This window comes from Trachurus trachurus (genome assembly GCF_905171665.1).
Source record: "Trachurus trachurus genome assembly, chromosome: 9".
NCBI classification, from domain to species: domain Eukaryota; kingdom Metazoa; phylum Chordata; class Actinopteri; order Carangiformes; family Carangidae; genus Trachurus; species Trachurus trachurus.
In genome coordinates, this window is record NC_139895.1 from 17,430,104 (window position 1) to 17,457,206 (window position 27,103).

General features: G+C 41.3%; 2 protein-coding genes across 2 annotated transcripts; both read right to left on the reverse strand.

The window, feature by feature from the left end:
• Window positions 1–2,274: 2,274 nt before the first annotated feature.
• mrps27 (mitochondrial ribosomal protein S27) lies at window positions 2,275–12,945 on the reverse strand. Its single transcript, XM_083978829.1, has 11 exons — window positions 12,859–12,945; window positions 12,635–12,712; window positions 11,161–11,231; window positions 10,958–11,016; window positions 10,335–10,449; window positions 9,388–9,466; window positions 6,403–6,518; window positions 6,018–6,120; window positions 5,788–5,930; window positions 4,513–4,674; window positions 2,275–2,781 (listed from the first exon to the last, which is right to left on the reverse strand). The coding sequence occupies exons 1-11, from the start codon at window positions 12,929–12,931 to the stop codon at window positions 2,536–2,538; spliced, it is 1,245 nt and encodes a 414-aa protein (XP_083834955.1). The 5' UTR covers window positions 12,932–12,945; the 3' UTR covers window positions 2,275–2,535.
• Window positions 12,946–18,052: 5,107 nt separating this feature from the next.
• znf366 (zinc finger protein 366) lies at window positions 18,053–26,555 on the reverse strand. Its single transcript, XM_083978340.1, has 7 exons — window positions 26,462–26,555; window positions 23,270–24,304; window positions 23,007–23,174; window positions 22,318–22,468; window positions 21,520–21,711; window positions 19,180–19,354; window positions 18,053–19,085 (listed from the first exon to the last, which is right to left on the reverse strand). The coding sequence occupies exons 2-7, from the start codon at window positions 24,295–24,297 to the stop codon at window positions 18,388–18,390; spliced, it is 2,412 nt and encodes an 803-aa protein (XP_083834466.1). The 5' UTR covers window positions 24,298–24,304; window positions 26,462–26,555; the 3' UTR covers window positions 18,053–18,387.
• Between the last annotated feature and the right edge of the window lie 548 nt (window positions 26,556–27,103).

The window sequence follows — 27,103 nt, forward strand, 5'->3', positions numbered from 1 at the left end:
AGGTGATAGGCTAAACAATGAAAATCAAAACTCCACACAATGACATGGAAATATTCTGAATATTTCAGGAAAGAAATCCCATAAAACAGCAAAACAACTCTGAACATGTACTTCTCTGAGTAATAAAGCTTCACTGTTTTAAAAACACATGAATGAACCACATGTACTGGGTTTCTATAATTATAATGAACACACAAAAGCATTACATTGTGGCTGAGCCTGTGTGTGTTCATTCACTACTCGTGAATGAGCCTGTGCAAACACACTTGGACAAACAAAGACTAAACAAATTTAGGATCTGTTACTCTCACAGATTAATTTTTATCTATCAGGCTGACCAGTCGCTAGTGAACATCAGTGACATACTTATCACAGCAGACAGTTCAGCATGTCGTAGCAGGAAACCCACAGGTGTATCTGAATAAAAGCAACAGCATTCCACCCAGGTGAGCTAGTGTAGTGGGTGCTGCCACGTCGCATGCTGGTTTGCTGACATAACTTACTGGGATGTTTGATGAGGCTGAACCAGTTTTAACTAAATTAGTTTTATCTGTGCTTTTCCTGCAATGCCAAAATGTCATGGTGTTGGTGAGAAATATTCCGGTCGGCCTTGTGAGGACAGAGCAATGCGTGAACTGTAAAGCAAAATTTTAAATTCAGAAAGGATGAGAGCACTCGAAGGTCTTCTACATTTTCAACACATGAACAAATCCAGTCTGTTGAAGGATGTGGGACACAGCCAAAAGCTGAACAGGACAGAACAGAGCAGGATTGCAGGGTGGCAGATGCAGCACAGTCATTGCTATTTCATTTATCTACAGTATCACTACTGTTAGACCAGTGAATGTGAAATATAGTGAATAAGGTAAACGCTTACTCATTAAGAACTTGATGTAGGCTAATGCTTGACTCAGGTGCAGCGGGAAAGTACAGTATACGTCATATTTAATCAAAAACAATTAACAGTGATAATTCACTAGTATTCTGAATGTTCTGAATTTAATGTATTCCATTCAGTTTTTTTTTCCATAATTACACAAATTTAGCATTCCCCGACAAGGATATGCAAACATTATCTGGGTTTTTGTAGCCTATTGTATTTTAGCTTTCGTGAATTTGAACAAGTGGAAATCTATTATTACTCTAACCAAGTAAAATAATAGTTAGGGTTAAGGTTGAAATATATATATTTTTTTTGCTGCTTTGTCGTCTCAACTGCTTTTACTTTTCATTTGCATGCTAAGGAAGAATTTACAGATGACTAAAACCTAGCACGTAAGCAATTACTGGCACTCTATTTAATAGTTTATCAACTGCTGTTCCCAAGGTAAAGTGAAAAAAATAACTATTACGCTCAGTGTGAGGAGAAAGTTAGAAGGGACCATATTCTGGTATTTGGATGGGATAGAAAACAGACGTAATGATATTTCTCAAGAGTTAAATTACATGTTTAATACTTAGAAAGCAAACAGTGATTATGCTCTCAGAGAAGCAGTCAGAATGGTGCCTCTGGATCACAATGGTTCTTGTTTCAGCATTTTGTGCTGCTCATTCATCCTGGACCACATACCAGGCTGTTTCCCAAGATCATGCTCTGAATACTGAATAGCTGCAACATAATGTGGAATGAATGCATTATGTGCACTACGACAACGGCATTTTCTTCTCCAAAGATCTATTATCTTATCTTTTTGCAGAGTCTAAACAACCTAGGTTTTATTCAATTTAACAGTTAACGTGCGCTGTTTTTAGTAATGAGTGCAGTTCATGTATTCGCTGATGCTGCACTCGTTGATATTGTATTCTAGCTTTTTAACAAAAAGTGCAGCAGAGTTTGTGTCTGTGAACAGTTACCTCGATGTGTTGCTGCATGATTTATATTTTCCTTCGTCAACGGAAATATTTTCTGGTCATAATTACATTCCTTTCCTTTCTGTGCACAGAGTTTGGTTTTCTCTAGATGGGCTATCGGCAAATAATTCTTCTATGTAATACCCCTTTTATCACCCCGTGAGAAAACTTCCAAAGATGCTTTTGACAGACAGACACACACACACACACACACACACACACACAGAGAGACATAGACGACAGCAGTGCGAGAGGAAAAGGAGTGGGAGGATGTGATGGTAAGATCTTTCCCCAGCTTTTTGCTTACATGAGGTCACTTGACCAACGGGCCTAACAATTGATGTGTGCACATATTCCAATAATGATATCATCCCATAGTCCACAACAGAAAAACAATAAACGTGAGACAGTATTTTTGATACAAACGAAAAGGGAAATTAATTTTATTGTGGCAATATTTTTATATTAGCCCAGTTCAATTCTATAAAACAGAGCAGTATGTTTAACATTTACACACAATAATTGATAATATACAATAATAACTAGTGACATCTCAAGATGTAATGATGACAATGTTGATATTTCACAAATCTAGAGACAGTTATCCTCTAAGATTGCACAATTTTAATGTACATACTCCAAGGACAGTTCAGTGATCTTACTTCAGCTCCATCCTCAGTGTCTTTATGCCCGAGCTGCAGCCCTGGCAGCTAACCTCTCCTGTTTCTCCTGCTCCGCCCTCTCTCTCATCTCCTTCTCTCTTCGGATCAGCTCCCTCCTCTCGGACTCCCAGGCCTGCACCCGGCTCCTGAACTCGTCCAGGTCCGGTTTCTCTGCAGCAGCCAGGTTCTGCTGGGCCAGAGTGACCACTAAGTCCTGGAAGGAGGCAGAGTCCACTTTACCCCGACTCTCCAGCTGGCTGCTAAGTTCCTGTGGAGAAAGAGAATGAAAAAAAAGTTGAAGCTGCCAAACAGTGACCTCATCACTGCATTTAAATTACTTGGATGGACCCGTCTGAGGCAGTGAACTGTATTCGTTACATTTTGAACGCTCAAGCTTCCCTGAGAACATTCCTAAACCCCTGAGAGACTGACCGAGTGTTGTCATCTGAACGTAGCTGTAGTTCTGGTAGACCAGAGGTTTTGACCCCTATTAACTGTTTGTTGACATTTTTAAAAGCTTTTGTGATGCGATCCAACCGAGCCAATACAGCCGCTGATTCTCACACGGATCACATAATGTCACAATTTCAACGTAAACACACCAACTAAATAAACACACATTTGTAAGATTTCCAGTGTGTACAAAACACATCTTGGGTGTTGACACTGAATGTAAACTTTAATTAAAAGAGCGATATGTAAGACTGTGGCCAATACTATTGCTGCAATCAAATCCAAAATACTGCAGTGTGTTGTATCCCCTCCCCTATTGTGCGATAGCTAGGTACTGTATGTGTCCAGGAGAAAATTAGCCACTCTAGCATCTATCCTCAAATTCTTCTCCACTTTCAGCCGTCTCCATCTTTCAAATGCATCTCCTGTGCAGATCCTGGTTTTGTTTCTGCTTTTGTCAATATACATTTTTGAGAGTCATAGCGAGGTCTTTTAATGTTAGTAACATCAGACATAATCCACAATGCTTGTAGCTGCAGCTCAGTGGTAACTGGCAAAATCAAAACAAATGAAAATCTTTAATGCAAATATTCTGGCTGTACTATTGTTGTCACTATTTCAAATTAACACGATTCCTTAGTCTCTGGTGACATATTTGGGGGATTTTGTGATTACTTGCCATACATTTCTTACATATAGCTCCTTTAAAGGTGTACAGAAATGGCTGTTTGTCCTGTTTGTCGCGCCGAGTTGTCACGGGTTGCCACACAAGTTTACCCGAGTAAGGAAAACTAATTTTGGCCTACATCATCTGATAGATGAGTTATTACACTAATTTTATGACCCAGAGTGGGCTCAAATTCAATTTTCTTTTCTGTACAGCTTTAAATTGGAAACTTCCACAGGGCACCTTTGATAGGAGTAGTGAGAAAACTGTGGTGGCTCCCTTAAATTAGAGATACCAATGAAACCATTGGTCAGAGGCTATTGGGAGGAAAAAAGGAAACATGTCCCTCTGCATTAGACAACACACTATGTCAGTGTGAAGGCTGCACCCTGCCTGCTAAATCCCTGTGTCATTATCATCATGGAGAACCAGCAGAAAGCACAGCTCAAAGCTGTGACCACTGCTTTAGGTTACAAAGATTGAAAAGACAAAAAAGAAAAATCAATCAAAACAATTTTCCAGCTCCATACTATTGGTTTTTAGACTGCCAGATAAACATTTTCAATCATACCTTATTACACAAGCAGCATGTCTGTGTTTATTTGTGGCAAATCATTTTATCGTCACACACAGTAATTCGGCTGCTAATCAGACAGTTTGAAATCTCTGCCTTATTGTGTGTTCTGTCACCATCACTACACAGTCAGAAACAAAAAAACCTTAGTATGCGCCCTAATCAGATTTTACTTAGAAAAACCAGCCATGACAGGAAACACTGTTTATTCCATGTTTACCGTCTCGCCCCGGCTGGGAAACTGATGTAAATTCAGTTGCTGCTACAAACAAAAGCACACCTGCAGCTGAGCGACAAACACCCACCTTGAATCTGTCGGCATACTGAGGTAGCTTCGCCTGCTCGGCCTGATCATCTTCATCCACAGCGCCTTCTTTCTTGTCCTCCTCACCTCCTGACTCCTCTCCAGAGGTGTCAGAGTCTGAGGTGGAAGACAGTTCCTGCAGCAAGTTGTTCATGTAGTCCAGCTGAAAACAAATTGTAAATTAATGTGAGGAATGGAGCTTAAAAAAAAGTGCAGTTTGGGTTGTACAAACAGCTTTTACAACCTGAAAAAGTCTTTATCAGCTTTTAAAGGAGGATGCAGTTCTTTATTTCAATGATTACAGGACAGGTAGAGAGGAAAGAGGCTGACCACCCTGCTTGACAACTCACCTCTTAATCTTAGGAAGAGGTAAGATTAACTGTGACCTGAGGCAGCCGTCACCAGCACCTTCATTTGAGATGTAATATTTCCTTTCTGTCCTACGGTGTTATCTGCTCTGTCTACATTATTGCTGTGCCGCTGGCTGACACACGGGCCGCTTCGTCCCTGCTGCAGTGACATCTTCAGTGCTACAGGCTCCTTCAAAATCTCATTAGACGTGTACAAAGCTGAACTATTGAACTGGACAGCGCAGGCCGGATTAGAGGCGCTACACCCGACTGTGTGTGCGTGCATATATGTAAAAATAACAACAATGTGACAGCATGTGTGTTCCATCTCAGCTGATGAACGCCGTGTGTGTCATCCAACCCCACCTGGAAAGTAACAACGGCCTGTCTCTTCCATGTGTATAACGCTGGTTTGCCAAGCCACGATCACTGTTTGAGACTGTGCAGCATTTTCATTTTCAAACACAGAAGCCTGTTTGGACGAAAGTTTGATCCGCGTTGATCTCGCAACATTAAACTGACACTTTGTTTGACATCAAACCCGCAGTCGGTGGAGAAGATCGATGACAAAAGGCCAGATGAGTGCAGGGAGTGATACTGTTATTTCTGCAATGCGCTTGAGTTTATTTCTGTAATCTGTACGTATACAAACACTGCAGATCAATGCTATAATATGTCAGTGTTGATCACAATTTTAATTATCGTTATGATAACTAAATGTGCTGATCTAACAGTAATTATTAGACAGACCTGGATTATTACACCAGTCATCTTGGTTGGTTTTGTTGATAACTGGGACAGTGCCTAGTTCCAACCATGAGGACCACGCTGTGGAAATGTTGTGAATCTCTGAAATACACATTTTGGCTGTCAAGAGCCCCTGTCCTCGATCAAATAAAAAGAAAAGTGTAATTAATAATCCTTACAACATCTTTGGACAGCTTGACGTCAGCAGAAGCAGCAGCCACTCTCTCCATGACAGCCAGCGCTCTGTCCAGATATCCATGAGCCCAGGAGAGAGGCATCCCTTTGAACACAGCATGTATGCCCTTTAAAATCTCCACCTTGCCTAGATGGGAAAGGAAAGGGCAGCATAAATGAGACAATCGCAGTGAAATATACAACATAGTGGAAGAGGAGAACCTCAGATACACACCTAGGAGAGCATTGCCGAGTAGCTGCGCACTAAGGCCAACAGTGTTGTCTTGCCTCAGTCCACAGATGAGCAGCGACGCCCCCAAAGCCCGCTCCTCTGGCACCTGAACACCACGAGAAACAAGTGTAGGTATTTCATTTACAAGCACGCTGGCTAGGTCCGGCTACAACACTCACATGCTAATGACTTTCAGACACCCACTTTCCCCAGAATAAATGAATAGCGGTTTTGAATCAAACCCTCATAAATCACTCTCAGCATCAGGAAATTGATGACTTTACTGTAGTGCCCAAGGTAATGTGCTGTATTTCCATGTGTAAGAATATACTGGTATCATTTGTTTTCATAACACCTCTCCTGTTGCTGCAGCTGCTGTTTCACTCACTGTGAGTTGTGGTCTGGTTGCTAGGTAACTGCCCAGAGCGTACAGAGAGAGGATCTGTGTGGAGGGTAGGTTGAAGGCCTCCTGAAGCATCACCTCTTCAACCACAGAGCACGCACCTGTATAACAAAAACATTACGTCAAAAATACATATTTTTGCAGTGACCAAATACGCATATTAATAACCAGTTAAGTCCTCTCAGTGTGCAGTGGTTAGGTGATTTTCACATATTTTCTTTTTTAGCTCTCTTTATTTCCATTTGTAAGTTTACTGCACTTTATTCTTTTTCAGATATTCTTATCTATAACTACATTCATATTATGCTTCTAAAAACAATTCTGCATAAAGATCAAACTCAACAAGGGACAAGTTTCTTAACCAAGCGCACACCTCTGGAGTATTAGCAAAATGAATGCACTTCTTCGTTTACATCTGTTGAGTGAACATTGGGAGTTAGCTCATTGAGATAAACAGGTGGTGGAGCTAATTGTCCAGTCAGGCACCATTAAACCACAACAAAAGAGGAGGGGGGCAACAAGATGATGTGGAAAACCCAGATGGATTTCCATTTGTTTGTTTCATGTGTTAACTGGAGCTACGCTGCAGTCTCAACACAGATCTATTCTGCCCGTTGTCGTCTCTCTAAAATCTCCAGAAGAGCAGAGGCCTGAGTGGATGTTTGAGTTCATTCACCAAAATGTCTCATACAGGGTTCATACACTTTTTTAGCAATGGTTTTCCATAACTTTTCAATGACTTTTCCATAACCTTTACATGAATTTTCAAGACCCCCCCCCATCGCGCTCTATTGATTCATCGGTCCTCGGTTTGCCGCCTATCTAAAGCACTTTAGCAGGGGGGTCTGGGGGCACTCCCCCAGAAAAAATCTGTGATTTTTAACACGTAAATGAGGCATTCTGGTGTACTCTGAGGAGAAAATAAAGGTAAAAGACAACATTGCTTCAGATAAAAACAAACAAACAAACATATTTAGTAGTGACTGAGGTTCCTATCATTGTAATGGCAAGAATGGCTGGAGTGTATGAAAGTGAACTCAGAACTGGTCTAGTGGAGTTGTGGCTGGAGAGCAAAAACAAAACCCATTTGTTAAATCTTTTGGCTTCAACCAGCCTTTCAAAGGCTGTTTCCTCTTCTTCCACAAAAAGAGCCCTATTCTTCTCATCTCTATATATTAAATATGAAAGGAGGCTCCAACATGGTTGAGTTTTAAACATGTCCTAAGATTTTCAGCCAACTATGTTTATACAATATATAAGCCTACATTTTACAGCAGGTAGCACGCGCACACACACGCAGGCACGCACACACACACACACACACACACACACACACACACACACACACACACACACACACACACACACACACACACACCTGTTGCTGTGCTGTCTCTCTTTGTTCCTCTGCTCTCTACTCTGGACTGGGCTGCCTGGCTGTTCTTTTGGGCTCATAAAGTGAACATGGACGGCCCAATCCGCCCGGACGCGCTGGTTCGTGCCGAGAATATGACTCGGTCTGGCCTGGCCTGGCTGGGACTGGGGCGGATTCGGACCGAGAATAAATTAATTACGGTAGGCACTCCTCGCGCTCATAGACGTTGTAAACACAAATGTAAATACACTAACGTCAGCGCGTCATTGCAGCACCACGTCGTACCGGGCCGGTCCACTGACCCACCGGCCCACCGGGAAAACTCCCGGTACTCTCGGCGGCCAGTCCGCCCTGCCGCGAGCCACCACAACTGCAGAAACGCCTCCCCTTTTCCGTGTAAAAAACCGCCTGATGTCGTCCATTTTTCCATTTTTCTGATGATTTGGGACCGCTCGGAGCGCTAGAGTTCAGATTGTCACCTTGGTTACCTGGCTGTTAGCCAATAAAACACGGAGGAGGATTCTCCGCTTCCACAACACTTCTCTCTGATTGGTCGTGGCGCCGTGCCTGTGTTGCATTCACTGTGACCGGGAAAATACAAAACTACCTTCTCAGTCAATGTGCACTTTCTGTTTAACTCGTTGAATAAGAAATGTTCGGGGCTAGAGCCAGGCGACGCAATTGCGTTACACTATATTAATTTTTTAATAGGCCTATTACACATCCAAAATATTAACCACGCAATATTTCAATGACTTTTCCAAAACTTTACAGAGGATTTTATTTTTCCATAACTTTTCAAGGACCTAGAAATTGCATTTTCAATTTCCATAACTTTTCCAGGTTTTTCATGACCGTACGAACCCTGCTCATATATATACATATAAGACCCTAATAAACAGCTGGGTACTGAGGTTTTTTATGAAATGCATCGGGGACTATTTTCATCTGTGATTTTAACAATGGTGAGAATTTACACCAGTAAGCCTGTGTGTGTGTAAGGTCAGTTCATAATAAACTCCAGTGCCCACATTCATTGAAATGTAACAACATGTCACCTAGTGCAACAATGTGGTTCACAATGGAGCTCAATGAAATGTCAGGTTCTAGCTGTCAATAGGATCGATTTAGTATTGGTTTTGGTCTTTCTGTGGGATTTGTGGAAAATAAACAAAAAAGAAATCAAATACTGTCAGATTTATCATTGGATCTGTGTTGCAGCATATACCAGTACTGTAAGCACTAAACAAACAGTGACTTCCGCATTTTATCAAATATAATTTTGACGTCACAATACACCTGAAAACACTGATGCCAACTATGTGCCCTCACTTGTTGAAAAGGGACATATTGTTTACTGTCTAATTATTATGTTATTACAGAAAAATAATCGGGCTTCCCCCTTTACCTCCGTCTTTTACAAACAAGGAAAGAAATGTTTGAAGTCTGATTTTAGTGATTTGAGAGTCTGTTTCCACTCCTGGCAATATTCAGAGTAGTAGTAGAAGAAAAGTATGAGGGGTTGTCACTCTCAACCTTATTTTTCTCCTGAATCTTTCAGATTAAAAAAAAAAAAAAAAAAAAAAAAGCCTTACTTTTAAAGTCTTTATCCTTAATATAAGGATCAATGAGCAGGTTGAAGGTGAAGTCATCTGGAAATATTCCATACTGGACCTGCACACACACAACACAGACATATAATCATACAATTTTTACATTATTTATTCTTGTACGCTGACTGTAAGCATGATTTAGTAAAGATTGTGTAAATGTATTAGCCTAGAAATCTAGACGCACCCTAGCGGCAGCAAATATATTTGCTCCGTAGGTGGGTCTAGAAACGAGCCATAGGGACTTTTTGAGTCTCGAACACCGTTTGTGTTCACCAATCACAGCGCTCTATCTGTTTAGAGAGTCGTTGGGCGGGCTTAACGCGATGACGACATACATTTTAATTGGCTTGTCAGGCTAACGTCATCCTGCTCTTTGCTCTGATTAGTCGTAGCGCTACCCTGTTGCGTGCAGAGGCAGTTTGAAAGACAGCCTTCATCCCGGCCCCTGGATTGAGCCGAGGTCTACAGGTCGTTGCCAGACTATACATGTTAATGATATAGTCTGGCTTGTCAGGCTATAAATGTATGATAATAACTGCTGAATCCAAATGCATCACTGACATCAACCCAGGTAATCTCTGTGAAATGGCTTAAACCAAACACTGGTTTACCTCAAACGTAAACACGTCACTGGCAGGTTGACGTCTCTGCATTTAGAATAATTCAGATTCCCAGACATGACAACTCATTCAAGAACACACTACACATGCTCGACGGAAACGTCAAACATGTTAGATGTTATTTGTGCTGCTCGGATTAGTTTGAAAATGCATTTGGGTTGTTAAGATCGGATTTATAATCACTCATCCTGTCAGATAACTGCAGCTGTCAGGCCTGATCAGGAGCCTCTCATTAGGCCTTTCCTCTCTGATTTAGCAAATTGAACTTGTACAGTATACATAACAGAGGGAAAATAATACGTTGTGTACCTTGTTTTTAAGAGTGTACAGGGCCTTCTCCTTGGCCCCATACTTTAGACACTGTCTGACCCAGCTGTGAACAGTCCAGTCTCGCAGGTACCAACAGTTTGGACTGTGACGAAACCTGGGAGGGTAAAAATAAAGCGACAGGAAAGATGTGATGAAGAGAAGAGATCACATTTACATGTAAATGCCACCACCAGTTTGCAAATTTAACAGAAAAAAATTTACAATAATTGAAAAACAAGAATCCAAACAAAAACCGTGGTATGTATCAACAATAGCGATCACTGGTTACAAACTTCTCACAGTGCAAAGACAGCTAATTCTCACTCGATTATGAAAACGAATGCGTCCTGAATAAGGGTGCAATTGGGAAATACACTAAATCTTGTAATCGCAAGAATGGGTGCAGATTCCAGAGAAGGGAGTAAACAGGAAAGGTCTGGAGTTGCCCCGAACAAAGAAAAGCATGTGACTGAACATAAACCAAAACAGACAAACCAAACAGACAATTCATTCCAAGAAAAGCACGCAAGTTGGTACCAAGGACCAAAACCGAGGAAGCAGCAGATGTCTGACGCAGAAATGCAGATGCAGATGCAGAAACAAGCAGCGGTGATTCATCTTACTTGTAGAGGTAGTACTCTGCTTGATCGATCTCCGCCCGAGATGATATGTTGTCAACAAACTGAAACACAAACAGGACATACAAACAATTAACAAAAACTGCTGTCCCAAATGACATCAAATTTAAATGTGCTTGCTGTGTTTTAATACGGTTCACCACTAAACCAATTCAAATATAGTCCATTCAAATGTGGTCACAGCTTACCCGAGACACAGTCAGAGAGCTGACTGGGAGATTCCTCTCGTATGTCCTGTCCATAGTGGCGGCCAGTACAGCTGTGGTTTTGAAGAAATGCATCAACAACATAATTGAAAAAGTGTTTCACAGTTTGATACACTTGCCTGAGACAAAACAGAATACTTCATCATCAGTTGTGATCCACTTAAAAATTTACAAAATAAGTACAACTGATTTTAATTTAATTTGAGTGTGAGTATAATAATTATAGTGAGGACTAACAGTCCTGAAGCTGCAGGCTTATACTGCCATCCTGTGTTGATCAAGTGCACACGCACACACGTGATGCTTGAATGCTCAACAAGATCTGCTGGCACACTGGTGGTGTACCGATATTTTATCAGTGGTTTCCATCGAGACACTGGCTTTTGTTATATTTGAGTATTTGTAAAGTAATAACTATGATAGGAACTGTGAAATATAAATACAAGTGCAACTGATCTGAGTTTGAATATATGAAAATAAACAGTATTTGTTTGTGCATCCAGCATAATATGTTCTTTATACAATATTACATACCTTGCTTAAAATATCCCAATATATCCTATTATCACTCTCGTTTGGGATATGTATCAGTTTACTAGATTCTTGCAAATACACAGCCTTCCTGGTTTGTTTCAGTGCCCTCTACAGTCAGTCTCCACATCTGAACATGATACAACACCTCTGAGAGGAGGATTAGCAGCACAACAAACACATCTGCAGACATTACGTGATGGACCAAAATCCCCCAAACAAACTATGTCTCCAACATCTTGAAGAGACTGTTTTGAAGAGACTGTTTTGAGAGCATCACAGTTGTAGTAGTGGAGCTGGAGGTGTTGCTGATACAATGCTAGGCCCCGGGATCGTGTCCATGTTGCAGACGTTTGTTATATCCGCCTGGACTGCCCGCTAGTGTTGTTGTGGTGTGGTACACATTTTCAAGGTTTTGGTCTTGTCTCGCAATCCACTACATTTTATACTCGGTCTTGTCTCGGTTTGAGCTGGACTCTGGATTTTTTCAGAAGACCAGGCAAAACCACAGCTGCATCTTTTCTGTTTATCTGAGGATTAATGTAAATATCAAGCCTGCCACATGATTATTATGAGTAGCTACTTGGTACTGTCTGAATGGGCTCTTTGCACAGCTCCAATACTTCCTGGACTTAATGCTGCTCCTTCATTTCCTGTCTTACATTATTGGACAAACTGATTAATCCAGGTGTGTCTGAGTAGTCACAATGGTCAGACACACCTGGATTAACCAGTTTGTCCAATAATGTAACACAGGAAATGAAGGAGCAGCATTAAGTTCAGGAGGTAGTGGAGCTGTGCAAAGAGCCCATACAGTACTGGTCAATTGTCTCGCATGATGGGTTTGGTTTCACTCTTGGACTCGGTCTCGGGTTAGGTGGTCTTGACTCTTGACCACAACACTACTGTCCGCCTGAGCTCTTACCGAGGTTTTGTGGGTCTTTCTCCCTCGCCTCCCACACCGTGGAGTCGGTGTACGCCGCCGACAGGAGCCATCTTCGAGCTGCAGCAGGGAAACACAGTCCATCAGGTCACAGAGACACAAGCACCACATGTAGCCTAATGGGCTGTTTATTTATAGATTATAAACACGTCAACAAAGTTTAACGCCGGCAAACTGAGTGTAAGGGACGTAGGGGTGCTGTTTACCTGAAAAAGACGAGGACAAACGGTTAACTTTGACAGCTGCAGTCACACAGCGTTTCCACACGGAGGATGCCATCTTTGGACGATACCATTTCGTAGCCGGGGCGGGGGGAGTTCCGGATATATCCGACGGACCGTCAGAGGGTCATACCAAGTGAGATACATGTCGTTCATATCCTGAAACTTCATCACTTAGCCTATTTATTCATACTTAAAACGTGATTTGCTAGCCATACATAAACAACGCAGTTAGATCAGACAGAGAAGGCCGAATCTGCATTTATTGATATAAAAATGCATTTATTAACCACAAAGACACAGCTGAACCAACTTCTTAGGGTTGAAATAAAAACATTCAAGTGCAAATGAAATCAGATGCATGCACTTTTTTCCATTCTTTTTTCATTTGTCACAGTAAGAGGAAGACAACAAAATGGTATAATTGACCATTTTTTGTAAAATAACCTAGATTTCTGGGTCATATGAGATTTACCCTGAATTAATTACAGCTATAGAAAATATTCTCTCTGCATACTTAAAGCAGAAGTAAGCGATCCAGTCGTTTTGGCTAATGCTGCGTTCCAGGTAGGCTTTTGAAACCGGCTTCACGTCACAACTTACGACTTTGTAGCGTTCCAGGCAACCCACTCGTGTTTTTCCGACCTGTTTTACCTGTGAAAGTCACTATAACGGCCACTCGTAACTTCCGCCCCGTGAACTCGCACCAGATCGAACTGGTACGACTTCACAGGTCGGAAAAACACGAGTTACGGGTTGCCTTGAACGCACCATAACAGTACTCGTCCCTACGTCAACACATTCACGCGCATCCCTTGGCTGCACACAAAGCCCTTCATGCCGTTCTCTCTCCTCATTGGATAAAAATTGTAGGATACGAGAAAAGTTTTCTCCTCGGCTCAGAGCAGAGCAGAGGGACTGAGAGACCCGTGTTTCGGTCCAAACACTCTATGTAAGTGATTGCTGTCGGAAGATATAGGCTAACTATTTAAGACTTATATTAACACAAAAATATTGCTTACTTCTGCTTTAACCCACAAACAAGGTTGTGATCCAACATGTTTCAAATGGTTAATGATTTATAAAACTGCATATTAATGCAGTATATTATATCTTAATTACAGAAAATATATGAATAACTTACAAGGATCATAGTCTATGTAGACCCAATATTTTCTAACAAATCCTTCTGTCTGGTTTAAATAAGATTATAATTAGACATTTATTTGACATTAAATTGCCCAACCAATAAAGGAAGAGAACAAGAGTGCCAGACTGGGCCAATGTCAAAATAAATTATTGATCAAATTGATAAAAATGTATAATTCTTTGCTTTTTTGCATCAGTTATTGTAAATCATGAGCTTAATTTGATTATATTCTTATTGTTACTGTTAGACCCATTACTTACATCCTTGGCTGACAAAACAGACAATAGAGGGTGCTGTTTATTAAAGGAGGAGACAGAGCAGATATGCAGACAGAAGTGGAAGTGCAGGAGATTTCACTTTGCCTGTGGCTCTGCATACAAAGCCATGAAAAGTTCCAGTGTTAGTTACTCAGCATCATGGATGACTGCTTCCATTAGCTCATCTGGACATTACATTTGCCCAGTCATGTTTAAAACATTAAAAAAAAAAGTTTTTTAAAGCCTAAAATAATAAACCAGGAATACAGCATCAGAATAAATACTATATCTGGAGCTGAGCTGTTGCAAAGCTGAATCTAAAGCTTAACGTTTTAATTTGTGCATGAATAGCAGGGCCCTTGACCTATTGAGCCAGTGTTTTTGTTCCCAATTCAGGAGGACAGCCCTCGGCTATAATTACAGTAAGCTCCTTGGCTCTGGGTCAAAGGAGGTAACAGGTTGAGTCTGGGGTGGGACAGTTTTGTTAAACAAAACATGGAAGAATCTTAGCACCCTCTCATTTTCTCGCTGACCAGCAAAACAGGAAGTCCTTACCTGAGCACAAGAGAGGACTGACAGGAAGTCAACATTTCTAAATACACAAGCTGGAGGCACAGCCCTCTCTTTAGGCATGATATTCTATATCCTATTTCATTTTATTTTTTTATTACTCTATTGTGTCCTTTTGTGGCTATTGTGTAAAATGTTAATGTTGACAATGCATTTCCACCCAAAGGCCTATACAGTGTCTTTTTTGCTCCCACATTATTTCCCTGCTCTAAAAAGGTGAATGTGGCTGTGAAATATTTGTTTTCACTCTCTCAGTTACGGGCATCCCCTGTCTGCTTCCCTTTTTTTAATCTGCCCTCCATAGTTTTATCTAGGGCATTGACATGTAAGTAGGTGAGTGAGACAGAAAGATATGTGACAGAAAAAAATCTGTGACGAGAAGTAATTATGGCTGGGTACCTTTCTCAGTAATTAGCCTACATCAAATGTATAGAGATATGCTTCTGTTTTTGCGGCAATAGTTAACAATGGTCAACATATTAACCAAATAAACAGTATGTGCAGGAGGTTGCAAGACAGCATGGCAATGATACACTGTATGCAACTATAATACTGATGAATCTTCCTGTTTTTCATTTATTAATGCCAATTGTGAAAACTAATTGATTGACAGCTGATTTCGGCAGCTTTAATATAGATTGGGCATGACATAAAATACAAATTAAATTGTGAAAGACAGAAAGCAGCAGCAGTATAACCGTGGTACTGTCCCTATAGGAATGTGCAGTCATTTATGTGCTTGCATAACATGTGTAACAAATACATTTTGGATGGAATGAAACAGGATGGGTACCACCCTGTAATACAACCTGACATCCCCTTATAGCAGTGCTATAACTCCTTTTTGTTAAAGGCTCTTTAAGACTCTAAAACAACATGAGAAGACAGTTTATGTGTAGAGGATTGGGTTCTGTAAATTGTATGAAGAATTCATATAGTCCCAAACTCAAAGATTCAAAGATTTGTGCAGAGCAAATCAGCACATCTTCATAGTCCAGATGCTGAAGTCATCAAATTTGGGGTGTTTTTCCTACTTACCAAAATTGCAGGCAATTAATGTCCGACAATTGATGAGATCATAGATTAACTTGTGTCAGCAGTAAGTAAACTATATCTTTGAGTTTTGGACCCGTGGTCCAACAAAAGGGAACAAAGGTGTACGTCCCCTTGAACTCTGAGGAACTATTTTAAAACCTTACAATGAAAGTAATTTTTTATTTTATTTCGGACATTCAGACTTCATCACACACAATTTCAGTTACACCGAAAGGGAAAACGAGAGAAGCATACTGTAAAGCTTATCAGGTCCCGCCCCGATTAAGAATTAAGAACATAACCGGAAAATTACTGTAAATGATAACTGAAATAATCATTCGTCACAGCCTGAAGTTTCATGTGAGTGTGAATCTCAAAGTTTGTGTGATGTGCGTTACTGTATCTCAGATCAGTGCCTAAAAATCACTGATTCATAAACTGTGAATTCTTGCTTTTACCAATGAAACATTATCCCGTCTTTTTGTCATGGTCATGATTTGTTTGCTCGTTTCATTGCAAAGCAGAACAGCAACCGTTTCTTACCACAAGGTTCATCTTTTCATTAAATCAGTATTTACCTGCTCTCCTGTGTGTCTGGATGGTTCTCATGCTCTTTAAAGTTTCACTTCGTTTAAAAGGCACAGGGGCGATAGAGTCACCTCCTGGAGCACCATGCCTCTCTGAGCTGTCATCAGTTACTACATTATCATCATTATTCTCTAGCGATCTCTTGACATGGTGTTGGTGAGAGGAGCGACAGTAATTCCTGACAATGGGCAGTGGTAAGAAACAGTACAGGTTATCCACTCACTCTCTGTGGTTCCTCTCTGAGCCAGCGGTTGGGATTGAAACATAGGTGAGGAAAGGAAAGGAGAGGAGGATGTGAGAACTTCCTCAAACTGTTTGCAGTTTCACTCTTTGGGACACGGTGGTCGTCAATGGTGGAAATAGAGAAGCTGCTGTTCTGCATTTCAGCTGACACGAAATGACTGGTTTGTTTACCTGAACTGTCACGGGAAAGTGAGGTATTAATGTAACTAATTTTGAGTTGTAGCCTATTATATTGATTAGTGTTTTTAGATTGATGGATATTTGTTTTCCTCACAATTTTCAGTTTTTTTGTTTTGTATTTAAGGAGCCTTTGTAAGAAGTGGCCAGGGACAACAGACGGAAACCATCCTTTTGGCTAAATATGGCATATTTACAGAAATTAATATGCTCTGTCCCTGTCAAATAAACGAGTAAATGAATAAATAAACAATGTGATACCAAAGCCCAGTGAGCTTGATTTTTAATATCAAACTAATTTTATAATAGCTGCATGATGAAGTGCATGATAAGGATTCTTCTTCTATTGTGAAACAAGAGATGTTTTTACACACTTTTGTCATTCCAGTAGCATTTCTGTTTGCAGTGGGGCTTCTGCAATGAGCAGAAACAATGCTTTATTCTGAGTCATACAGGCATATGCAGCCTTTGTCTGGGACACCCACTGTGTCCGTCACTGCTGTTTGATCACAACCTAAAAGAGAGAAGGGGAGAGGTGTTTTCTCTTCCTCTTCCTCTGCTTTGAAAGAGAAGCAGGAGGAGAAAGGCGAGGTTTTTGAAACTCGCAGCAATCATCTTTAGCTTGCTAAAGTATGTGTCAGGCGGCAAAAGGTGAGGACTGAAAATTAATAACTTGGCTTATATTCTTTTAAGAAAAGAAAGAAAAAGGAGCCACAATGATGGTCTAAGAACAGAAGCAGCAGGTTCATGCATTCAAGCTTTTATTTTTGATTTAGCAGAATCATAATCAGGTGACCACCGTTACACTGCCATACAATAAAAAAAAACAAAGCCATCCTCCCAAAAAAGACTGAACGAACAAAGTCATAAAGATGTTAGAAAATCTAAACATTAGACATAAGAATAGAAAAAAATCACAGTTTATTTCATAAAAACACAACGTCAAGCTTTGTCACATCTGTATCAGTCAAAAACTACAACATTACACTCAGGGAAAAAACCTAATTATTGATTTTCATATCTTAGATTTACACAAAAAGAGTCAGAGTTAAAGCTAAATAACATATTTGAGTTAAAATGATTTGTAAAAAAAAAGAAAAAAAAAGAAAAATATTAAATATCTCTTTGCATTTTATTTACAGAAAAGCTATTCGCTAATCATACTTTTACACTTATTAATCCACATTAACTTTCCGTCAGTAGCTATTTGTCAGTGAGTGACATCTTCTGTACATGCAGTATGCTTCACAGCTTTGTATTACAGTAACTTAATTTTTATTTTCTGGTCTGTTAATAAACATGATATGTTTGTCTTTCCCTTTTTGTGCTGAGCTACTATACAACTCCATAATCAGTTTTATTTAGAGACCTACACACTTTCCTCTCTGCTTAGGGGAGTGTCTCCTGAACATCCTGTCCATTTTCCTGTCAAGAAAACATCAGCCTGCCCCAGAGCCCACATCTTCTTCTCATTCTTCCACTATTTTTTTCCCCTCATTCTTTGTCTTCTTCCTCATCCTGTGGACCCGTAAATTCACTTGTGTGCATGTGGTGCACCATTTCACCTGTATCCAAACTGCGCTGGTTCCTCTCTGACACGTTGATAGCTGCCTCATAAAAGCCACCCAACTGCTTTTTGTTTTGTTCTGGCTCATCAAGCTCTTGGTGATCATCCTCTAGCTCTGAATCTGAGTCGTAATCATACATGTGTCTATGGTCTGTCTCACTGTGGTGCTCCTGCTCATCTAGCTCTACATCAGACTCACAGAATGCCTCTGATTGTGAGAGGTGCACCTGGGCACCTCTGAGATCTCCAGATTGTCCCTCTGCTGCTGACTCCCTCTCAAATGCCTCATCATCTAAACTTTGCTGGTATGTCTGTTTCTCTTTCTCTCCTGGACTCAGTTCATCAGGTGATCCCTGTCCTCTCTCCTCCAGCTCGGGGATGTATTGGTCCTCGCCTGCTGGTTCGTGCTGGTCCACCTCAGGGCTGTACTGGCTCCTTCTGTACAAACTCTCCTCGTCCTCCTCCTGACACGAGCTTCCCGGTACGCTCTCGCCATCGGACTGGGAAAGACGGAGACTGGGCATGCCTGGGGGCTTCTGGGAAAGGTCAAACGGCTCCTCTTGGCTGAAATGGGTGAGGAGGCCCATTTGAGTGGTCAGGCAGAATCGCCCCCTTTGCCTAAACACTGAAACCAGAGAAAGTAAAAAAGAAATACATCACACAACTTTTTTCAACAGAAGTGCACGTACAGTACCAAGTGCAGATTTGTACATCCTTACATCTTTCATCCAGCCCTCTGTCCATGACGCCATGTTTGACCTTCATGTGTCTGGTGAGGTTTCCCTTCAGTGTGAACTTGCTCGGGCAGTAGAGGCATTTAAAGGGTTTGCTGTCTGAGTGGAGATGCATGTGGCCCATTAGATTATGCATCCTGTTGAACTCCTTTCCACAAAGCTGAAAGACAAAAGAGAAAAGTGCATACTGAACTTATTAACCATTCACTTCAATTTATAGTTTGACATTATTAGAAAATGCAATTGTTTACTTTCTCGTTGCATGTTAGAAGATCAATACCGCTCTCATGCATGCACATTAAATGGGAAGCTTCAATAAACAGCCAGTTAGTGAGGCTTTGCATGAAAACTGGAGAACCAGATAACTTACGCACAGGCAAATCAAACTGATCTAAATGACTTCATTTTAAACATTTTTTTTATATTGCAGGCAGTTTATTCTGCAGATACTATTAATTGCAGTGGAGTAGGAGTAAAAAGTAACATTATGTTGATTTGAATGCATTTACTCTACAGTTGAGTAAAAAATGTACTTTGTAGCCTAACCTCCAACCACTGGCTGTAGTAAACACTATTTCAGGATACAAAAACAATAAGCCGACGCTATCGACCTATTATTTTCTCAGAATGCAGAGCTACAGCAGTGGGACACGTAATCATGAATGAATGTGCAGGCGTTCAGATATACACAGACACACACCCTCCCTCAATCCTTGTTTTCCTCTTTTCCTCTCTGTCTTCCCCCCTCTCTCACACCCTGACACACACACACACACAGAAGAAAAACAGAGAGAGAGGGAGAGAGACAGAGAGAGGAAGCAACATCGAGACAGGGCCAGGAGGAGAACAGGGAAGGGCAACTCCTGCGCTGTCCTTCCTCTGCATTCTTTTTTATTAGGGTGGTCCTTTCCTTCAGGAGGAGAGAGGGACTGTAAACTGTCCAAGAGGACCGTGAGAAAACAGGAAGCTCCCTCCAGCAGCAGAGAAAGCGAGATGAAATCTATTTGCGGGCCCTGTTCTCCGGGGAGGCTGGGGGGCCATTGTTAGAGAGGCGGTTTGTGCGGCGATATCCTTCCTATGGACGAGGAGGCTCTCACTGCCAAAAGCCTTTCTGCTATCTGGTCATCGTCTTAGTCGTCAAACCAAACACCAAGGTCAAAACAGACACTCCAGAAAAGTGGGGAAATCCTTTAATAGCAGCTACTGCTAAATATTACAAGTCTGGTTCCTGGCTGGGATCATCAATAAATATGATTTGGTTATTTATAGAATACCGATGCCTTGATTTTTACTTGCAAGAGGTAGATGAGGAGGTTGTTATGACTCATGTCAGTAGGGTAAACGTGAAGCCACAGCCAGCTGCAAGTTAGCTTAGCTTAGCATAAACAGTGAAAAGAGGGAAACGGTTAGGCATATTCACATTACGCTGCGCCACATCAGTCACCACGTAATGCTGCAACCTTTTTTTTTTTTTTTTTTTTACACTGCATGGATTAAATTGATGGTTATTGAGTTTTAGAGGTGCAAGAGGGTTGATTTGATTTCATATGGACAGAGATAACTATTTCTTACTAGTTAGCTTGGGTGATAGCTGCACGTCTTAATTACCCGAAAAGTCATGCAAATTGTAAAATGACAAATTGATAAGATACACAAATAACTTACAGCTCAACAAACAGCTGCCCTTTGCAACAACACATGATCACATTTTTTTTTTTTTTAATGTTGCTTTTATCGGCAGGACACCATTAGTCTTTTGCTCTAATTAATTAAAAAAGACAATGCAGTTAGGCTTGGTTAGGTTTACACAGCGAGGCAATTTAGTTAGGATTAGGGAAGCAATGTGGTTTGAGATAGAAGAAGCTATGTTAAGGTCAGGCGACCTTTGTTGTCATGGTTACTCATGGTTAACTATGGTTATAATAACAACCTCAAGTTAGGGAAGGATTTTAGTCATGGTAAAAGAAAGTCATGTTGACTACTGTAAACAAATAGACGGCGTTGTGTTTAAAAGTATGATTCGCTGATTCATCCACCCTCTGCGGGCATTGTTGTTCTGTAATAAATGTTTCCTGACTTCCTTCTGTGCTCATACTTCTAATGGCCACTAGGAGAGGGCTTGGCCACTTGAAAATATTGTCCTAGGCAATTTGTTCAAATGACAAATGCTGTTATTTTTGTTTGGGAAAAATGAATTACCGATAAGGGCAATACTGATCTTCTTCCAAAAATGTAGAAATTGCCCTTTAATCAGTGAACAAATGAGGAACTAAGGGCCAAAATACACCGCAGAAAGTCACATGCGACATGTTAAGTTCAACTAACCTTGCATTTATAGGGCTTGATGTCCGAGTGGACGATCATGTGAGCCTTGAGAGTCTGTTTTTGGACGAAACTCTTGAAGCACATGTGGCACTGGTAGGCCCGTATGTTGGTGTGGATGAGGACATGGCGCTTCATGTTGGCCAACAGGGTGAACTCACGACCACAGATGCGACACTTATGCTCTTTCACACCCTAAAGAATGAGAGAGTGGGGAAGTAGCGTCGTGAGAAATGTTGTCAACAGACGTCATCTGCTTAAAATGTTATTGTTTTTTTTGCTTGTTCTCTTGAATTTCACTGATCTATATTTTATGACCTTAATTCCAAAGCCTTAAATTTCCAGAGATACTAAATGCATAAGGCTGAATGAGTGTTTCCATGTCATGCAACCGTGCAACCATAAAAATGTTAAGTATCTTCAGCTGAGACAACTTAAAACAATATGTAGACATAACAACGCCAAAGAAGGTCGAATCAGGTGTTTTTTTTAACACTAATGTTACTAAAGGGGAAATAAAACATGAAACCTGGACGTTTAATCACATCAGTGCCCAGAGTTTGAGGGGAAATTGCTTCGAGACAGCTGCCAAAACAACCTGTTGGGCTGGCATCCAAGCCCTCTGAGCCATTTTCAGGATCCAAAATGTGAACAAGGAATAATAGAAATGTCTTCATGCGACAGTAAAAACTGATAACTCGGTTTGTTCGCCAAAATACATGCTTTTGCTTCCAATCCCTGTGAAAGAGCACAGAGAAAAAATGTTGTGTCTCTTCTCTCCGTCCTGCTAATAAAACCTACTTTGTGAGTGAGCGTGTGCTGTTTCAGGTGGTGTGACTGGATGAACTCCATCCCACACTCACTGCAGATGTACGGTCTGATGTCTTTGTGTTTCATCATGTGGTTCTGAAGCTGACTCGGATACTGGAAAGTCTTCTGGCACTCCGCACACCTGCAGGAACAACAGGTATAACCTCACTTACACAGCCAAATAGAGAGCTGAAATGTTAAAGCAATAGTTTGAAATTTTGGGAAATGCGTTTATTCTCTCTCTCACCCAGAATTAGATGAAAAGATTGATACAACTGTCTTATCCATCCCTTAAATAGTACGCTACAGCTGGCAGGCTGATGAATTAGCTTAGCACAAAGACGAAAGCTTCTGAAAACAGCCTGAACCTGTCCAAAAGAAACAAACCCATCCTCCAGCTTCTCTAAAGCGGACAATGAATACATTATTTTGTCTGCATAAAAACCAAAGTGTATCAATATTTCTTTGAAAGGATTATAATGATAACTTTTGAAATTTGATTTCAAGTTATGATTTGTCATGTTAATTAAAGTTCTTTAAATGTAATGTCAGGCTGATTTTGTTGTCGCTGGATAGAGCTGGTCTAAATCTTTCCATTGAACTCCCAAGCAAGTGAATGAAGGCTATTTTGAGCTATTGCTTTAACGACACAATCATTAGAGAGCCATTTCATTCCTCACCTGTACAGGGTGGGGCCACGATGGGCAGTCAGGTGCCTCTTCAGCTGGGCGAGTGTGGGGAAGTCCAGACCACACTCCACACAAACATTTTCCTGGCCTTTTTCATGCTTTAGCTCGTGAGCACGAAGTTCACTGGGGTAGGCAAAGCCTCGACCACACACACCGCAGCTGGAGAGGCGGAAAAAGTGAGTATGAGATAGAAAATAAGGATAGAAATAGGCAATAAAAAGCCGAAAATAACCACAATTGTCGCTGTCGTTCACCTGTATGGTTTCACATCGCTGTGCTGCATCATGTGCCTCTTCAGGTGGCTGGTCTGGGTGAAGGCCTTGTGGCACACCTGGCACTTGTGGGGCCTCATGCCCTGGTGGGTGAGCAGGTGTGTGTGCAGGTGGCTCAGCTGCTTGAAAAGCTTCCCACACAGGTGGCACCCGTGTGGCTTGATGCCGTTGTGGCCCAGGATGTGCGTGACCAGGTTGTACTTGGAGGTGTACGACTTGTCACACATGCGACACTTCCACCGCTTTTGGTCACCTCCAACATCTACATAGTAGCTGTCATCCACGTGGATGTTGAGCCCGAGCTTCTCAGCGGTGGTCGTGCCGCTGCGAGAGGCTCCGTCACGGGTGCGGTGGTGACTGGGTCGGAGGTCCTCTCTGGGGTAGAAGGCACCGGGGGAGAGGTGCATGACCGGCCCTGGCATGAAGAAGGGGTATGGGAGGAGGCTGTGGTGGAGAGGTGGGAAGTACGGAGGGTGGAGAAGGAGAGGAGAGGGAGGCCAAACAGGAGAAGGACTGAGAGGTTCCTGTTTCACCTGGACAGGTAAATTCACAGCTGATGATCTGCGATGGAGCTGCAGTCTGTTGAGCTCGATCATACCGGGGAGGGGCTTTGGAGGTGGGGAAGCCATGGGGTGTGGCGGTGGGAGGGAGAAGGGGATGTGGGAGAGGTTTACTGTCTTCTTGCTGCTGCTTTTTTCTGCCTCCTCCGCTCCTCTTTCAGGAGATTCACCTTCTTGGGCGTCCACTTTGAAAGGTGTTCTTTTACGTTTTTGGGATCCCTCCTTTTGGGCGCAAGCGGGGCTGAGCATGGGGAAGAAGGCAGGTGGGCTGAACACGCTGTAGGTGTCACCGGTGGGTGATATGCTGCTGTATCTGGGAGGGGAGAATTTCGGGGGCTTGAGATAGAACGGAGGTGGGCTCAGGTAGAAACCGTGCTGAGATCCCTGTCGTCGTTCATCTCTGAGGGGAGGACTTCTTCGTGGCGAGAAATTGACCCTGTCTGTTTCCATCTTCTTTCTGCGTTAGAAAGAGTACAAGAATGTTTTGGTGAAAGATGTGCAGAAGTCCTTTACTTGAAGGGGAACTTCTCACAGGCCTCAGGGACCACTGGTGCTGCACATGAGAAATAAGAAGTTATATAAAGCTCTTTGTGGCTGCAATGAGAACAGCGTGAAATAAGATAAGTAATGTCAAGCTTATGACTGCTACCACAATTTGAAAATGTAGGCATCAGGTTTAAAACATATGTATATTCTATATTTTTGGAGGGAATCTTTGTTTTTGTTTTTTTGAAACACCTGATACTTTTCCCTCCTTTGGGCCTCCAACAGTTTTGTCAATAAAACAACTTGAGTCATTTAAAGGGGAGGTTACAAGCAAAATCATATAGAAATCACTGATGTATTATTTAACCGCCTTCATTGTGCTTTATAAGACCATTAGTGACCTTTTTATTTGAAATCTATAAAGCTTAAAATGGAAATAGCCAAAGCAATACCTCAACATTATATTAGTACAAGTAAGTTTCTTTCCACCACTGCCTACTGTACTAACAGCCTCAAAAACAAACCTAACATTTTGGAAAAGACTTGGCAAATGTCCATCAGATGACTTCTTGTCTGGTTTCTGTTTAACACACGAAACCATCACTGTGAAGATTTGGGGAGGGGGCTGTAGCCAGGAACACACAAACAGCATGGTGTCGAAACCCACACCTTTCAGTGTTCAACCTGAAACCTCTCACTTCTTCCTTTCTCACAGATCTCCCCTTCTCCTGAAATTAGGAAGTTATCTGTGAAATGCTCACCTCTACCTCCCGCACACTTTTCGCTTCTCCATCTCTTTTTTCTCTGCTCTCTTCATCTTTTTTTTGTGAACTGATAGCAAAGAAGAACTTCCCCTTTTTCTCATCCATTACGCTTTGTGATGCTTTGCACTAATTTTGTGTGTGAAGTCTGCGTCTGAGTTTGATGAAATTACTGATAAGCATAGAGCTGCCACGTCGTAGAACTATAAATATCTTATCACTGCGTGTCTTTTAGTGTAGATGATAATGAAAAGATGGTGATACTCCACAAAGGACTCTCAAAGGGGAACTGTCTAACTTCTGCATGGCATTCAAATAGTACTTAGCACTGGTGCACTTATCTACACTATGCTTATCACAGAGAAAGCTGGGATTCTTGTTAATCACATCACTGCAAGTTCTACTTTACTTTGCATGTTATCTTTCTGTTTGCTGTTGCAGATGCACCCTACACACACGGTGCACATTCATTTTCTTGCTTAATATTTTCATTATTTGGTGAAAATTGGTCAGAAAATTGCAAAAATAAATTGATTTCCTAAAACCCAGGAAACATCTACCCCTGTTTTGTTTGACTGAGTGTCAAAAAACCAAAGATATCCACTACATACTCACATAAGTAAAGAAAAGCATCATTTTCAAACCAGGACTATGGGATATTTTCATACTCTTGCTTGAAAAATGTCAAAATCACCTGTTGAATTATTCATTTCAAGCATATACATCCAGTTTCACAAACACAGAGACAGAAAAATATGTTTGAATTGTTTCTAATTCATGTTGAAAAGAGGATGACAAGTGCAGATCATAAACTTTGGGGAGTGACAGCGATTACAGATGATTTCACATACTCATATTTATATAATTCAGTGAGTCTTTTTTTTCTCTCTGCAAAAACACACTTTGAAATTTTACAAGCAGCACGACACTACATATGCACAGGGAATATCTCTTCATATCAATGAATAATGTAAAAATGCATCACAGCGACACATGTATTTGGGGTTAAGTTTGTTATTAGTAGGCTAACATATAGAAAACATAAACCACATGCAGGTTGCAGGGTGAATGTTCGTCTGCCTCTTCCCAAGATTTCTACAATTTAAGATGCATTGCATACTGAAAATTTGAATGCTTTACAGACAGTTTTAAATGTTTTCTGAATATTGCCATTGTTCGCCTCTCCCTTTCAAGGTGCGTTGTGCAGAGACCCCTGTCCATACTTTGCCACACCATGCATTCCAAACAATCCATTAAACCGAAGCCCCTCCTTGCCAGAATGCCACTCAGTGCCATGTAAGAGTGCGTTTGTGTGAGGCTGCAGCAAAGAGCGAGTGTGTGTGTGTGTATGTGTGTATAGAACTTACCGGCTGAGTGTGTTTTCTGTGATGCTGTGGCTGAAGTGCTGCTGCAGCTGCTGCTGTTGTACCTGTGCCGGCGTTTTCTCCCTCCTGCTCGCACTGCAACTCTCCTGACAATGAGCCGCCCGTCCACGGATAGCATTTGAAGTGACTTAAGAAAGAGAACAGGAACAATCACTTTGTTCTCATTTTTCAGATGAGTACCTTCGGAGAGAAGGAAGGAAGGGAGGGGAGAGGAAGTCAACAAGCCTAGTGCCTTCCTGCAGAAAAATAAGGAAACACTAGATAGACATCTCCATTTCTCTGTGAAATAGGGATTTGCACAGTTTTTGGAGGAACATGGCAAGGCGAGATCTGATTTTTTGTCTTTATGCTCAACACCTATTGACACAGATTGAGTTTCTATTTTAAGATAAATAAATAAAGTCTCCTGTGTTTTAAATGAAATGTGGCGCGATTTTAAGCTTTTAAACAGCCTAGAAACTTTCAGGGTAAAGGCATTTCAGGTATTTTCTAAACAGAATACAAAGTTCATATGTAATTGATGAGCGCTGTGGCACAGGGGCTGTGCATAACATTGACAACTGTGGTAAAAATGTATTCTAACAAAAACACTGCCTCTGTGAAGTATTTCATGTTCAGTTGTTG